Genomic DNA, 13,064 nt, shown 5'->3' with positions numbered 1-13,064 from the left:
TGTCACAAGTGATGTATGTATGATGCTTTCGATGTGCATTATGGGATGGTGGTGGGAACTTTTAAAAGTTCTTGCAGCCCTGTTCACGGTGTTCAGTCTGGCATTGAACCTGCTGCGCAGTAATAAACCTTGCTGTTTGCTCCGGATCGTGGCTGGACTCCTTCCTTTTATACTCCGCAACGACCACAGGCCCTTGCCTGATGAGCTGGATGGCTGAGGATTCTCGCACCCAGAATTTTGCCCTAACACTTAATTTCAGCAATTGTGGCTGGGGATGTCAACACGGGTGCCCTGGCTCCAGCTTGACTCTTACTGGGGGGCAACGGACAAACCCCATCCATGAGGCCTTTTGGGGGTTTGGGGGGGGCAGCAGCTGCAGCGAGGCTTCTGTGATAATCCCAAAATATCAAAGCGGCCTTGGCAGAGAAGGGGGGAGCCCAGGGACACCCAGAGGTGCTGCGGGCGCCTCCTCTTCTGGGACTCTCTGGCCAGCAGCCCCCAGGCAGAGAGAGCAATGCCACAGCCCCTGAGCCCTGGGGGGTTTCGGTTCCGCCACAAGGACCATTCCTCTCCGTGTTCCAGTTCCAGACTTTATTACAAACTTGTGGCACAAGCCAAAGGGTTTCTGTCCAGCCGCAGGCCAGGAGGAGCAGAGGGAAGAGAGGCCTCTAGGAGACCTTCGCCTTCCGCCTCTGGGTGACCCACAGAAGGAGGGAGAGGGCAATGGTGACGGCTCCCAAGGTCCCAAAGAACAGCAGGTAGGGAAAGGTGCCCTGGAAAAGAAAGGTCAGTTAGGAAAACTGCTCTCCTCTTGGGTCAGCCCCCCAAAGCCCCGAGCCAGAGTCTGCCGGGTGCCTCTGGGGAAGGAAGGCTGGGAGGGCGAAGCAGCTTTGACTCTTGGCTGCTGCCTTCTTGCAGAATAACGAGAATCATCAATTTGTTGAGTTGGAAGGGTCCCTGAGGGTCATCCAGTGCAACCCCCTACAATGCAGGAATCTTTTTGCCCATCGTGGGGCTCGAACCTGCGGCCCTGAGCCGCCAACACAGCTGCAGGGCTGGGGCAAGGCTCCCGCAGTTGGGCCGGGGGCGGGGGGGCGGGGAGGCAGCAGCGGCCCTACATTCCTGGCCTCCACTGTCTCCCAGCCCTCGGGCTTTCCTGGGGCACGAAAAAAGATGCTCTGCTCCAGTTCAGTATCACAACACCCCCCCCCCCGACACCTTCTTTGCACCCCTGCTCTCAAACACAAAGCCCCCCCCCCGCCCTCTGAAGCCAGCCCACCTGGCGCAGGCACTTGTAGCCGTAGTGTGGGCTGATGCAGAGGCACTGGGGCAAGCCGGGCCCATCCGGGACACACGAGGAGTCCTTTGGGCACAGGTGGCCTGTAGGAGGAAGAGGACAAAGGAGGGTGAATAATAGAATCCTAGAGTTGGAAGAGACCACAAGGGCCATCCAGTCCAACCCCCTGCCAAGCAGGAAACACCATCAAAGCATTCTTGACAGATGGCTGTCAAGCTGTCAAGCCTCTGCTTAAAGACCTCCAAAGAAGGAGACTCCACCACACTCCTTGGCAGCAAATCCCACTGCCAAACAGCTCTTACTGTCAGGAAGTTCTTTCTAATGTTTAGGTGGAATCTTCTTTCTTGTAGTTTGAATCCATTGCTCCGTGTCCGCTTCTCTGGAGCAGCAGAAAACAACCTTTCTCCCTCCTCCATATGACATCCTTTCATATATTTGAACATGGCTATCATATCACCCCTTAACCTTCTCTTCTCCAGGCTAAACATACCCAGCTCCCTAAGCCGTTCCTCATAAGGCATCGTTTCCAGGCCTTTGACCATTTTGGTTGCCCTCCTCTGGACACGTTCCAGCTTGTCAGTATCTTTCTTGACTTTCCCCCGATCCTGCACTTCCCAGGCCTCCCTTCACAGCAGGTGAAGAATCTTTCAGCAGTGTCTGCGGGATCAGGCCAGTGGCCCGACTAGTGCAGCATCTCATTCTACAAATATCCCAAAGAACCTTGGAATCCAGATAGACTGCCTCTGGACCTGGAGGTTCTAGAAGAACACAAGAAAAGCCTGCTGGATCAGGCTAGTGGCAAATCTAGTCTAGCGCCCTGTTCTTACAGTGGCCGACCACTTGCCTGTTATGGGAAACTTGCAAGCAGGATTTGATCAGACTACCAGGGCCAGGCCATGATGTCTCGGTGGCGGGGGCAATGAGACCACCCCCAGGGAGCTCCCCAGGTCCTTGCAGGCCTCCCCTCTGTTTCAGCGAGGTCTGAGCAGAACGTCCCACACGAGGCCACAGGGTCTTGTGCAGGAGAACCTCCTGGCAGACGGTGCTCCGTGAGCCACGGGCATCTGCCCTCCCCTCCTGCAGCCCTTGGCACTAACGCAAGAGAGCTTCAGCAGCGGTCCTTTCTAGGGCTGTGCCTCGAACGAGACACATGGTTGCCGTGAGCAAGTGGGCCAGGGGGCACCAGGGATTCTGGGATGCCCCTGGACTCTGAACTGTGTTGCTGCCCTCCCCTGAGCTGGCCTGAGCTGAAGACCGGACAGACACAGCACCATGCCCAGATCCCAGGGTGGGTCCCTCTCGGCCCACAGGGCAATTTTGGAACCCCTGGATGGTTCAGAACCCCACCCCACCCCACCCCACCTCCTGTTCCTGCACCTCAGGCCACATCTCTAAGAATGCACAATCATGTACAGTGGAACCTCGGTTTACGAACACAAATGGTTCCAGAAGTCTGTTCATAAACCGAAGTGTTCGTAAACCGAAGTGAACTTTCCCATTGAAAGTAATGGGAAGTTGATTAATCCGTTCTAGACGAGGAAAAACACCCCCTAGAACGGATTAACCGCTTTGCTCCGATGCCTTTGCGGAGGCCGGGGACCGCTTTCGCACAGCCCAGTCGCGGAAACGCTCCCCGGCCTCCGCAAAGGCATCGGAGCGAAGCCCAGCCTCCCCGAAGGTATCCGACGCTCCGATGCCTTTGGGGAGGCCGGGCCTTCGCTGCGGGCCTCCAGGAGGCATCGGAGCGAAGGCCTGGCCTCCCCGAAGGCATCGGACGCTCAGTAGACCTCCGGCACCTCGGTTTACTAACTTCCGGGTTAGGATAGTTCGTAAACCGAAAGTTCGTAAACCGAGGTGTTCGTAAACCGAGGTACCACTGTACAGTGGTTCCTCGCTTAACGAATGCCCTGCTTAACGAAATTTCCGCTTAACAAAATGACAAAAAGACAAATGCGTCTTACGAAAAATTCGTCTAGCGAATCACGGTTTCCCATAGGAATGCATTGAAATTCAATTAATGCGTTCCTGTGGGCAAAAAAAAATTTCAATGCATTCCTATGGGATTCGCTAGACGAATTTTTCGCTATAAGAAAAGACCCGTGGAACGAATTAATTTCGTCTAGCGAGGCACCACTGTATTGTCAACCACGAAGAAGGGAGAGGAGAGACCTGGCAAGGAAGACCCAGTACCAGCAGCACTCAAAGGCACATTGTGTGGCCTTCACGCTCTCCCGGTGCAAAAGGGGTGTTGGAGGAGGAGGGTGTCCCTTGGGTCCACCTCTGTGCTCAGCAAGGCTCCAGTTCCTACACACAGCGCCATCCTGCAGCTCTTTCACTGCAGCGGATAGAGGAAGTACTTTAATGGCTTCCCAAAGCGATGCCTCCTGGGCCCTCCAGCTGCCCTGACACCCCCATTCCACACGAGGTTGCTCCTCCAGCACCCACACAGGCCAGCCCCCGCCCAGCCCCTCCATACCGAGCCCCCCTGAGCTGTTGCAGGGGTTCCTCTGGCCATGGCAGACCCGGCTCCTCCCTCGGAGGGTGACGTTCTCCCAGCCTTCGTTGCCTCCAGGGCAGTCCAGCGTCGGGGGCAGAACTCTGCGGATCAAGGGGGGGATTTTGAATCTCACCAAGTCCAGAACTGGTTTTTGCCCAACTGTCCCAACAGCAGGACCCAGGGGCCGTATCCCAGGGGCCTGCCCTGCAGCCAGGGGCCACGGGAGCCACAAAAAGCTTCCCGGCCACCACTCAGCTGCTATCTCCCGGGAGGCAGCAGCACCTTGTGATGCCATCGCCCTCGGCCACGGTTGACCCAGCCCAGGAGCAGCAAAAGCCCCCCGCCCAGCTCTCCCCCCCCACTCACAGAGTCTGCAGCTGGGTGAAGCCCCGGAAGGCGTCTTCAGGGAGAGGCTCCAAGGGGTTGTCAGTCAGGTCGCTGCATTGAGAAGGAGGAAGCAGAGTCAGGCCCTGCGCTCCGGCACAGAAACCCAGGAAAGGGCCTGATGCAGAGTCAGGCCCACTGGCAGCGGCTCTCCGGGGCAATGGTTCTCGTACTTTTTTTCTCTGGCCCACGGAATAAACATTTGCTTTGGCTGCACCAACTTTTAAATTCTTAAGAAATACATTGGGAAACGACAAGAGAGAGCCACGGCTCCAGGGTTTGGGGCAGGAAAGCTTTGACCAGCCCTACTTGCATCTGCACTCCCCGGAGGTTGACCCTGAGGCCTTCCTTCTGCAGGCAAGGCACCTGCTCTGCCACAGGGCTGGGGCCCCTTTGCCTCCTGCCAAGGTCTGCTAACCATTTTTGGTGTGGCACAGCACACGGGCGTCATTGCCCCCTCCGGGACTGGGCTACCCAAACCTAAGGGCAAGTGGATCATGTTGAGGCCTTACTTCTAGCCTGAAGTGGAGCCCGGCTGAAGAACCCAGAAGAGGGAGCTTGGATACAAACCTCAGGCACCCTTCCTCATTCTTCCCTGTACAATGGGGCACCAAGACTGTGACTCAACCCTATTCCAGGCCAGTCCAATCCCAAGCAAAGCCCAGAACTCTCTCACTCCATCTCCCTCTGAGAAGGCGGGGGGGACGGACGGACGGGACAGGCGACTTCAGGTTAGGACCCACCAGCTGAATTCATCCCACCAATGCAGCCTGAACCAAGAGAGCTCGGGATGACAGAGAGTTCCACCGTGAGAACAGGAAGCAGGGCGGGATGGGCCCCTTTGGCCTGATCCAGCAGCCAGGCTCCTCTAAGGTTCTTATGGACTCACATGACCAAAGCAGTGCTGGCCTCCTGGAAGCTGGAACACAGCTGCTGCAGCGAGCAGTTCCCCAGATCCAGCCTAGAGGACAAGGAGAGAGAAGCGGTGTCATATGGAGGAGGGAGAAAGGTTGTTTTCTGCTGCTCCAGAGAAGCGGACACGGAGCAATGGATTCAAACTTCAAGAAAGAAGATTCCACCTCAACATTAGGAAGAACTTCCTGACAGTAAGAGCTGTTCGGCAGTGGAATTTGCTGCCAAGGAGTGTGGTGGAGTCTCCTTCTTTGGAGGTCTTTAAGCAGAGGCTTTGGAGGTCTTTAAGCAGAGGGAATTAAGATTGCCGGAAGAAATATCAACAACCTCAGATATGCAGATGACACAACCTTGATGGCAGAAAGTGAGGAGGAATTAAAGAACCTTTTAATGAGGGTGAAAGAGGAGAGCGCAAAATATGGTCTGAAGCTCAACATCAAAAAAACCAAGATCATGGCCACTGGTCCCATCACCTCCTGGCAAATAGAAGGGGAAGAAATGGAGGCAGTGAGAGATTTTACTTTCTTGGGCTCCTTGATCACTGCAGATGGGGACAGCAGTCACGAAATTAAAAGACGCCTGCTTCTTGGGAGAAAAGCAATGACAAACCTAGACAGCATCTTAAAAAGCAGAGACATCACCTTGCCGACAAAGGTCCGTATAGTTAAAGCTATGGTTTTCCCAGTAGTGATGTGTGGAAGTGAGAGCTGGACCATAAAGAAGGCTGATCGCCGAAGAATTGATGCTTTTGAATTATGGTGCTGGAGGAGACTCTTGAGAGTCCCATGGACTGCTAGAAGATCAAACCTATCCATTCTGAAGGAAATCAGCCCTGAGTGCTCCCTGGAAGGACAGATCGTGAAGCTGAGGCTCCAATACTTTGGCCACCTCATGAGAAGAGAAGACTCCCTGGAAAAGACCCTGATGTTGGGAAAGATGGAGGGCACAAGGAGAAGGGGACGACAGAGGACAAGATGGTTGGACAGTGTTCTCGAAGCTACGAACATGAGTTTGACCAAACTACGGGAGGCAGTGCAAGACAGGAGTGCCTGGCGTGCTATGGTCCATGGGGTCACGAAGAGTCGGACACGACTAAACGACTAAACGACGACGAAGCAGAGGCTTGACAGGCATATGTCAAGAATGCTTTGATGGTGTTTCCTGCTTGGCAGGGGGTTGGACTGGATGGCCCTTGTGGTCTCTTCCAACTCTACGATTCTAAGCAACAGCAGCAGTTAGCAGGAGTCCCCAGTCCCTGCCCTCCAGCAGTTTTGGAGGGGGCATTCTTTAATGTTGGGGGTGGAGGGTTAGTTTCTCACAGCAGCAATCATATGGGGCTCACCCTAAACCTCAGCTGCAGAGCCTCACACTTCCATTGGGCCTTTGGAACAGCCGCCAACTAGGCAGCATCAGGTCACAGTCTGTTCCAGGCCTCCAAGCATAGAATTGTAGAGTTGGAAGGGACCCCGAGGGTCATCCAGTCCAACCAACTGCAATGCAGGGGCCCTCCAGATGTTCATCAGCCCCAGCATGATGCAGCCACGTTGGCAGGGGCTGATGGGGGTTCTAGTCCCACAAATCTGGACCGTATCAGCAGTGCCGGATTACCAAATAGCCAGAGTAGACAGCGGTCTATGGGCCCCATGACAACAGATCAAAATAATATTGATTTCATCCTGAAATAATTTTTAATTTGGAAGAGAAACTCCCATTCAGAAGCCTACATCAGGCATGTCCAACAGGTAGATAGTGATCTATTGGTAGATCACTGGACGTCTGCGGTAGATCCCTGGTAGATCATTGGCTCCCCCCAAAGAAGCTGAACAACTGTGGCTCCCCTTAAAAAAGCTCAACATTTTACCTCCTCCTTGAAAAAACTCAACAACTTTGACCTGAACCCCCAAAAAAGGGGGTAGATCACTGCCAGTTTTTAACTCTGTGAGTAGATCGCAGTCTCTTGGGAGTTGGCCACCCCTGGCCTACATCATTGCAAGAAGCCTCCCGAGATTTTGACTGCCTTAGGGCCCCCACAGGATTAATCCGGCCAGGGATGGATGCAGGTTGGGGGCCACCTGAGAGCATCATTCTGCGGAACATCCAAGTCCAAATGGTGATGTGGGATGAACATTTTCCTCCCCCCACCCCAGACAAGATAGCCAATTGTCAAGCAAGGGATGATGGGAGTTGTAGTCCAGCAACATCTGAGAAGCACATCACCTGCTACGCTTGCCACTGAATGACAATGCATTCACATCGGGCGACTGGAGCAGCTATCCTGTTGCCAGAATCTAAGGTCAGAGTGACAGGTAACATTTTTCAGGTGACTATTCCTCGAGAGCACACATGACAGGCAGTGGTGCTGCGAGTGTGACTTGGGAGACCAGAGTTCAAATCCCCACCTAGCCGCGAAGCTCAATGGATGAACCTTGGACCTGTCTCTCAGCCTAACCCTACCTCACAGGGTTGTTGTGAGAATAAAATGGGGAGGGGAGAACCATGCAGACCACCTTGAGCTCCTTGGAGGAAAAGTTGGGGTAAAAGAAGAAGAGGAGGAGGAGTTTGGATTTGATATCCCACTTTATCACTACCCTAAGGAGTCTCAAAGCGGCTAACATTCTCCTTTCCCTTCCTCTCCCACAACAAACACTCTGTGAGGTGAGTGAGGCTGAGAGACTTCAGAGAAGTGTGACCAGTCCAAGGTCACCCAGCAGCTGCATGTGGACGAGCGGAGACTCTGTTATAAGAATTTTGAGGTCATAAAATAATTGTTCATAAAACATGTACATGAATGTACAGGCACATGTCTGAAGCAGCACAGGAAGACAGGCCTGACTGACACCATTTTGACTCTCTCTGACCAGGTGTTCCTCTGCAAGGAAGAAGGGGGGTGGGGGGGGAACCTTCTCATTGTGTCAGGAATTAAAGTGATAATCCCTGGCATCCTGATACCTGAGTGCCAGACAAAAGGGTGTGATTAACTTGGCTGGGAAACAGGGAAATGTAATTACAGGTAGGTAGCCGTGTTGGTCTGAGTCGAAGCAAAATAAAAAAAATTCCTTCAGTAGCACCTTAAAGACCAACTAAGTTTATATTTTGGTATGAGCTTTCGTGTGCATGCACACTTCTTCAGGGAAATGTAAATATCTCTCTTTTTTGTTGATTAGGTTTTGGGGGCAGGGGGCAGGGTCCAGGATGCTCAGATTACTGCCACCAGACCTCCCCTTTCATGATGTACCTATGATGAATCTAGGGAGGGGGGTCTTGGGCTACACCCCTTCTGTGAGGTATGGGTGATGCTTCTGGGGGGTGGGTGGGACACCTTTGTTTGGGGTTCCTTCCTTGTTCTCCTGCGTGAGGGGAAGGACCCTGTTGCAACAGCGAAAATAAAGGCTTTGCTTCTCAAATTTCTCTGGTTGGCCTCTGTTATATTCTCCAACCGATGGAGAACCCAATAAGGGAATAAGGGCAGATTTTTGCCTACATCATCAACTCGAACCAGGTTCCCCAGATTACACAGCATAAAAGCACAAGATACATAGGATCATAGATCCCAGAAAAATAGAGTTGGAAGGGACTCCCAGAGTCATCTAGTCCAAATTCCTGCAAGGTAGGTGTTATAAGAATTTTGAGGTCATATATATATATATAATAATTGTTCATAAAACATGTACATGAATGTACAGAAACATGTCTGAAGCAGCACAGGAAGACAGGCCTGACTGACACCATTTTGACTCTCTCTGACCAGGTGTTCCTCTGCAAGGAAGAAGGGGGGTGGGGGGAACCTTCTCATTGTCTCAGGAATTAAAATGATAACCCTGGCATCCTGATACCTGAGTGCCAGACAAAAGGGTGTGATTAACTTGGCTGGGAAACAGGGAAATGTAAATATCTCTCAATTTTGTTGATTAGGTTTTGGGGGCAGGGGGCAGGGTCCAGACTGCTCAGATTACTGCCACCAGACCTCCCCGTTCATGATGTACCTATGATGAATCTAGGGAGGGGGGTCTTGGGCTACACCCCTTCTGTGACATATGGATGATGCTTCTGGGGGGTGGGCTGAAACCAATTTCAAATTTCTTTTTAAGGGCAAGACACCTTTGTTTGGGGTCCCTTCCTTGTTCTCCTGCGTGAGAGGAAGGACCCTGTTGCAACAGCGAAATAAAAGTGCCTTGCTTCGTACGTCCTGGTTTGGTCTCTGTTATTTGGTGGGCAGGAGACGCTTAAATTCGTCTGTTTGCCTGGATCCTTGGGCTCTCCCTGGGTCAGGATCCATTTCTCTGGGTTCATAGGAACCAGCTTAAATTTTACATCAGTAGGAATCTCAAGTAAAGCATCCAGGACCCGTGGCCATCCGATATAAAATAACACATTAACAGAAAACAACGCCCCTCCCGGCATGGTGACATCCGTGTTGATGACAGAGGTCAGCGTCTTCCCTCCGTTAAAAGCTGAATAATGGCCGGGATTTCTTTGGATGAAGCCCTCAGGCCGCTCCCTCCCGGGCCGGACTCACCCCACGACGGCGGCGGCCTCGCTCCCCGGCGCCCCTCCCGAGCAGCAGCAGCGGCCCCGTAGGTGGGCGCCCGGCCGGGAGGCGCATTGGGCGGCCACCGCGGAGCCGTTCCGCACGGTCCCCGGGCAGCAGCCGCCGCTGCACACCTCCGGCAGCCCCGCTCCGGCGGCCAGGCAGAAGCCAAGGAAGGACAGGACGATCAGAGGACCCGGGAAGCGGCCGCTGGGCGCAGCCATGTTGCGGCACGTGACCCCGCCCCGGGAGGGGTCACGTGAACGACAGAGGCCCCGCCCCTAGATCACGCCGAAGGCATATGCGCAGCCTCCCTTGGCCTGGGTAAGGAACGTGCGAAGGGGCGGCTCTGTGCTGGCTTAACATCGGGGCAGGAGGAGAGTCGCGCTGCTGGATCGGGGCAGCCCAGGCCAAAAGTCCCTAAGAAACTCGGAATGCAGATAGACTGCCTCTGCACCTGGAAGCTCCACTAGGGCATAAGAAAAGAGCCTTCAGCTGGATCAGGCCAAAGGGGGACCATCTTAGTCCAGCGTCCTGCTCTCTGTTTCCTGCAAGCAAGATCCGAGCACAAGAGCAACTCCTCCCGCCCCCGGGGGTTCCAGCAGTTCAGGAGCATTGGTCTCTCTGACTGTGGAGGCAGAGAGTGGCTGGGGAAACCCAGCCAGATGGGCGGGGTAAAATAATAAATTATTATTATTATTATTATTATTAAGCAGAGCCATCCTGGTTAGCAGCCACTGACAGCCCTCTCCACCTTCACGATCCTCATTTAAAGTCATCCAGGTGGGTGGCCCTCGCTGCCTCTTGTGGGAGGGAGTTCCACAGTTTAACTGCGCTGCCTCAAGAAGGCTTTGCTTTCATCCCTCGCCCCTCATCCCACTCTGGATCCTGCCCCACAGATTTTTTGCCCCCATGTGCATCCCTCCCTCTTCCCTCCGAAGCACCTCTTGCAACCTGGCAGGGGTGGCGGGTCTTGTGCTGCTGCCCCTGCAAAGAGGGTCGCTCTCCTCGCAAGCGATGGGTTGGTGCAGTCACGGCGCCCCTGCCAGGCACCAGGGGCACTTGGGCTGCCAGTAAAACTCTGGCCAATGGTCCGCCAGGTGAGCTGGGCTGCAAGGCCTCCCTTGCAAGGGCAGAGGGGACAACCAGAATGTGGAGGCCTGCACTGCAAGCAGGAATCTCAGAATCAGTGTTGGAAGGGACCCAGAGGGTCATCTAGTCCACCCCCTGCTTCCACCTAAACATTAGGAAGAACTTCCTGACAGTAAGAGCTGTTCGACATTGGAATTTGCTCCCAAGGAGTGTGGTGGAGTCTCCTTCTTTGGAGGTCTTTAAGCAGAGGCTTGACAGGCATATGTCAGGAATGCTTTGATGGCGTTTCCTGCTTGGCAGGGGGTTGGACTGGATGGCCCTTGTGGTCTCTTCTAACTCTAGGATTCTATGATTCTTCGGAGGCCCCAGCTACATCCAGAGATGCCATGGCTCCCCTGTGGCCTCGTCGGTCCCATGCTCTCGGGGTCTCTCCTCTCGCCTGAAGGAGGGCGGCACCTTTGGGTGCCGGCAGCGCTCACGGGGCGTCCTCAGCTGCCTTCCTGCCATGATGGCTTGGCCTCTGCAGGGCATCCTCTCTTCTCGCCATATTGGCCCAACGGAGGCCTCTCCATTGGGAGATGCCAGGCAAGCGGCCTTAAGGGATCTGTCATGTGACAAAGGCACATGGGAGCAGGGACAGCAAGGCAGGCTGTAACGGCCAAATCCCAAAAGCCAAAGTGTAACTGTCCACTGCCATTCTAGGCTTGAGTCTCCTTCCAGTTCTGTGTAACTTAACAGTCATGAACATCTTTGCCTGTATGTTGTATGTTTGTATGTTTAGCCTGGAGAAGGGAAGGTTAAGGGGTGATATGATAGCCATGTTCAAATATATGAAAGGATGTCATATAGAGGACGGAGAAAGATTGTTTTCTGCTGCTCCAGAGAAGCGGACACGGAGCAATGGATTCAAACTACAACAAAGAAGATTCCACCTAAACATTAGGAAGAACTTCCTGACAGTAAGAGCTGTTCGGCAGTGGAATTTGCTACCAAGGAGTGTGGTGGAGTCTCCTTCTTTGGAGGTCTTTAAGCAGAGGCTTGACAGCCATATGTCAAGAATGCTTTGATGGTGTTTCCTGCTTGGCAGGGGGTTGGACTGGATGGCCCTTGGGGTCTCTTCCAACTCTATGATTCTATGCCTCTGTGTTTCTGTAACTGAGTCTATGTTTCTGAAACTATATTTTTGGAAGAGCAATGATTTAATAAAGTTTCCTTATTTCAACAAAGAACTCTGCTGAAATAAAGACCGCTGCGCTTCAGGTTATGGGCCGCAGAGTTTATGGATGGCGAATTGCTAAAGCTGGAGGGATCAGGGTGCTGTCGGTGAGTGAGGACCTCGAAGGGACTGTGTTGTCTAGTGGTGAGGCCGCGTACCGAAGAAACAGACCCGGTGCAGCAAAGAGCAGAAGCCACGTCAGCTCAGCAACCTGCGCAGTTTATTAATCTCGGCAACACTGCCCAGATGGAACGCCTAAATGATGAAAACTATTTGACTTGGGCTCTCAAGCTTGAATTAGTTTTGAAACGTGATAAACTTTGGCACTGTGTGGAAACCCGGTTTGGGGGCACTACCCTCTGATAAAGATCGCGAAGAAGATGATAGAGCCAGAGCGCAAATTTTATTGGCTCTAGAGCAGTGGTTCCCAACAGGTGGTCCGGGGACCCCCAGGGGTCCGCGAGCTATGCCAGAGGGGTCCTCAAGATCCTATTAGAATAAAAAATATATTAAATATATTTTGTATGATAACAGATTTTTTGTTTTGGCCGCTTCCTGCATGAGCAGAGTCTAGCGCAAAACTAGAATTAGATAGAGGCAGTAGTTCTGCTGTATGCCGCAAGGACTACAAGAAACTTGGAGAAAAGGCAATGAAAAAGATCCTTCCATTTGCAACCACATATCGGTGTGAGCAAGCATTTTCTTCCATGTGTTTCATGAAAAACAAATATAGGAATCGGCTCGACATGCGGTCGGATTTCAGAGTGAAAGTTTCAAGTTTGGAACCTAATATTTCAGAAATAATGGACTCAAAGGACAGATTTAACTCATCTCATTAAGAACTGAAAATTAAAACTAACTGTATACTGATGGAGTACTCTGTTGTAACTGTAAAAAAAAACGTATAAATATAAAATATAAAAAGACTCTTAATTTGGCTCTCACTTTTTAATTTTAGGATTAGGAATTAATGGGGGTCCTTGTCACAATAGCGGATCAATGAGGGGTCCTCAAGAAAATTTTGTTGGGAACCCCTGCTCTAGAGGAAGCACAGGTTCTACACATTGCAGATTTAGACTCAGCCAAGCAATATTGGGATCGTTTACATCAGATCTACCTGTCTGACAGTGCTGGTTCA

General features: G+C 52.6%; 1 protein-coding gene across 2 annotated transcripts; it reads right to left on the bottom strand.

Moving 5' to 3' along the window:
- Positions 1 to 576: 576 nt before the first annotated feature.
- ATRAID (all-trans retinoic acid induced differentiation factor) lies at positions 577 to 10,385 on the bottom strand. 2 transcript variants are annotated; one of them, XM_060273240.2, is made up of 6 exons: positions 9,607 to 10,385; positions 5,068 to 5,139; positions 4,161 to 4,232; positions 3,774 to 3,895; positions 1,280 to 1,380; positions 577 to 773 (listed from the first exon to the last, which is right to left on the bottom strand). In XM_060273240.2, exons 1-6 carry the CDS (start codon positions 9,840 to 9,842, stop codon positions 669 to 671), a joined length of 708 nt encoding a protein of 235 aa, XP_060129223.2. In that variant the 5' UTR covers positions 9,843 to 10,385; the 3' UTR covers positions 577 to 668. The 2 variants fall into 2 exon arrangements, with proteins under 2 accessions (XP_060129223.2, XP_060129224.2); XM_060273241.2 differs by lacking the exon at positions 5,068 to 5,139 and having other exon boundaries at positions 9,607 to 9,875.
- Between the last annotated feature and the right edge of the window lie 2,679 nt (positions 10,386 to 13,064).

This window comes from Zootoca vivipara, chromosome 3, assembly GCF_965207765.1.
Source record: "Zootoca vivipara chromosome 3, rZooViv2.hap1.1, whole genome shotgun sequence".
Lineage (NCBI taxonomy): Eukaryota > Metazoa > Chordata > Lepidosauria > Squamata > Lacertidae > Zootoca > Zootoca vivipara.
This window is presented reverse-complemented; position numbering and strand designations above follow the sequence as displayed.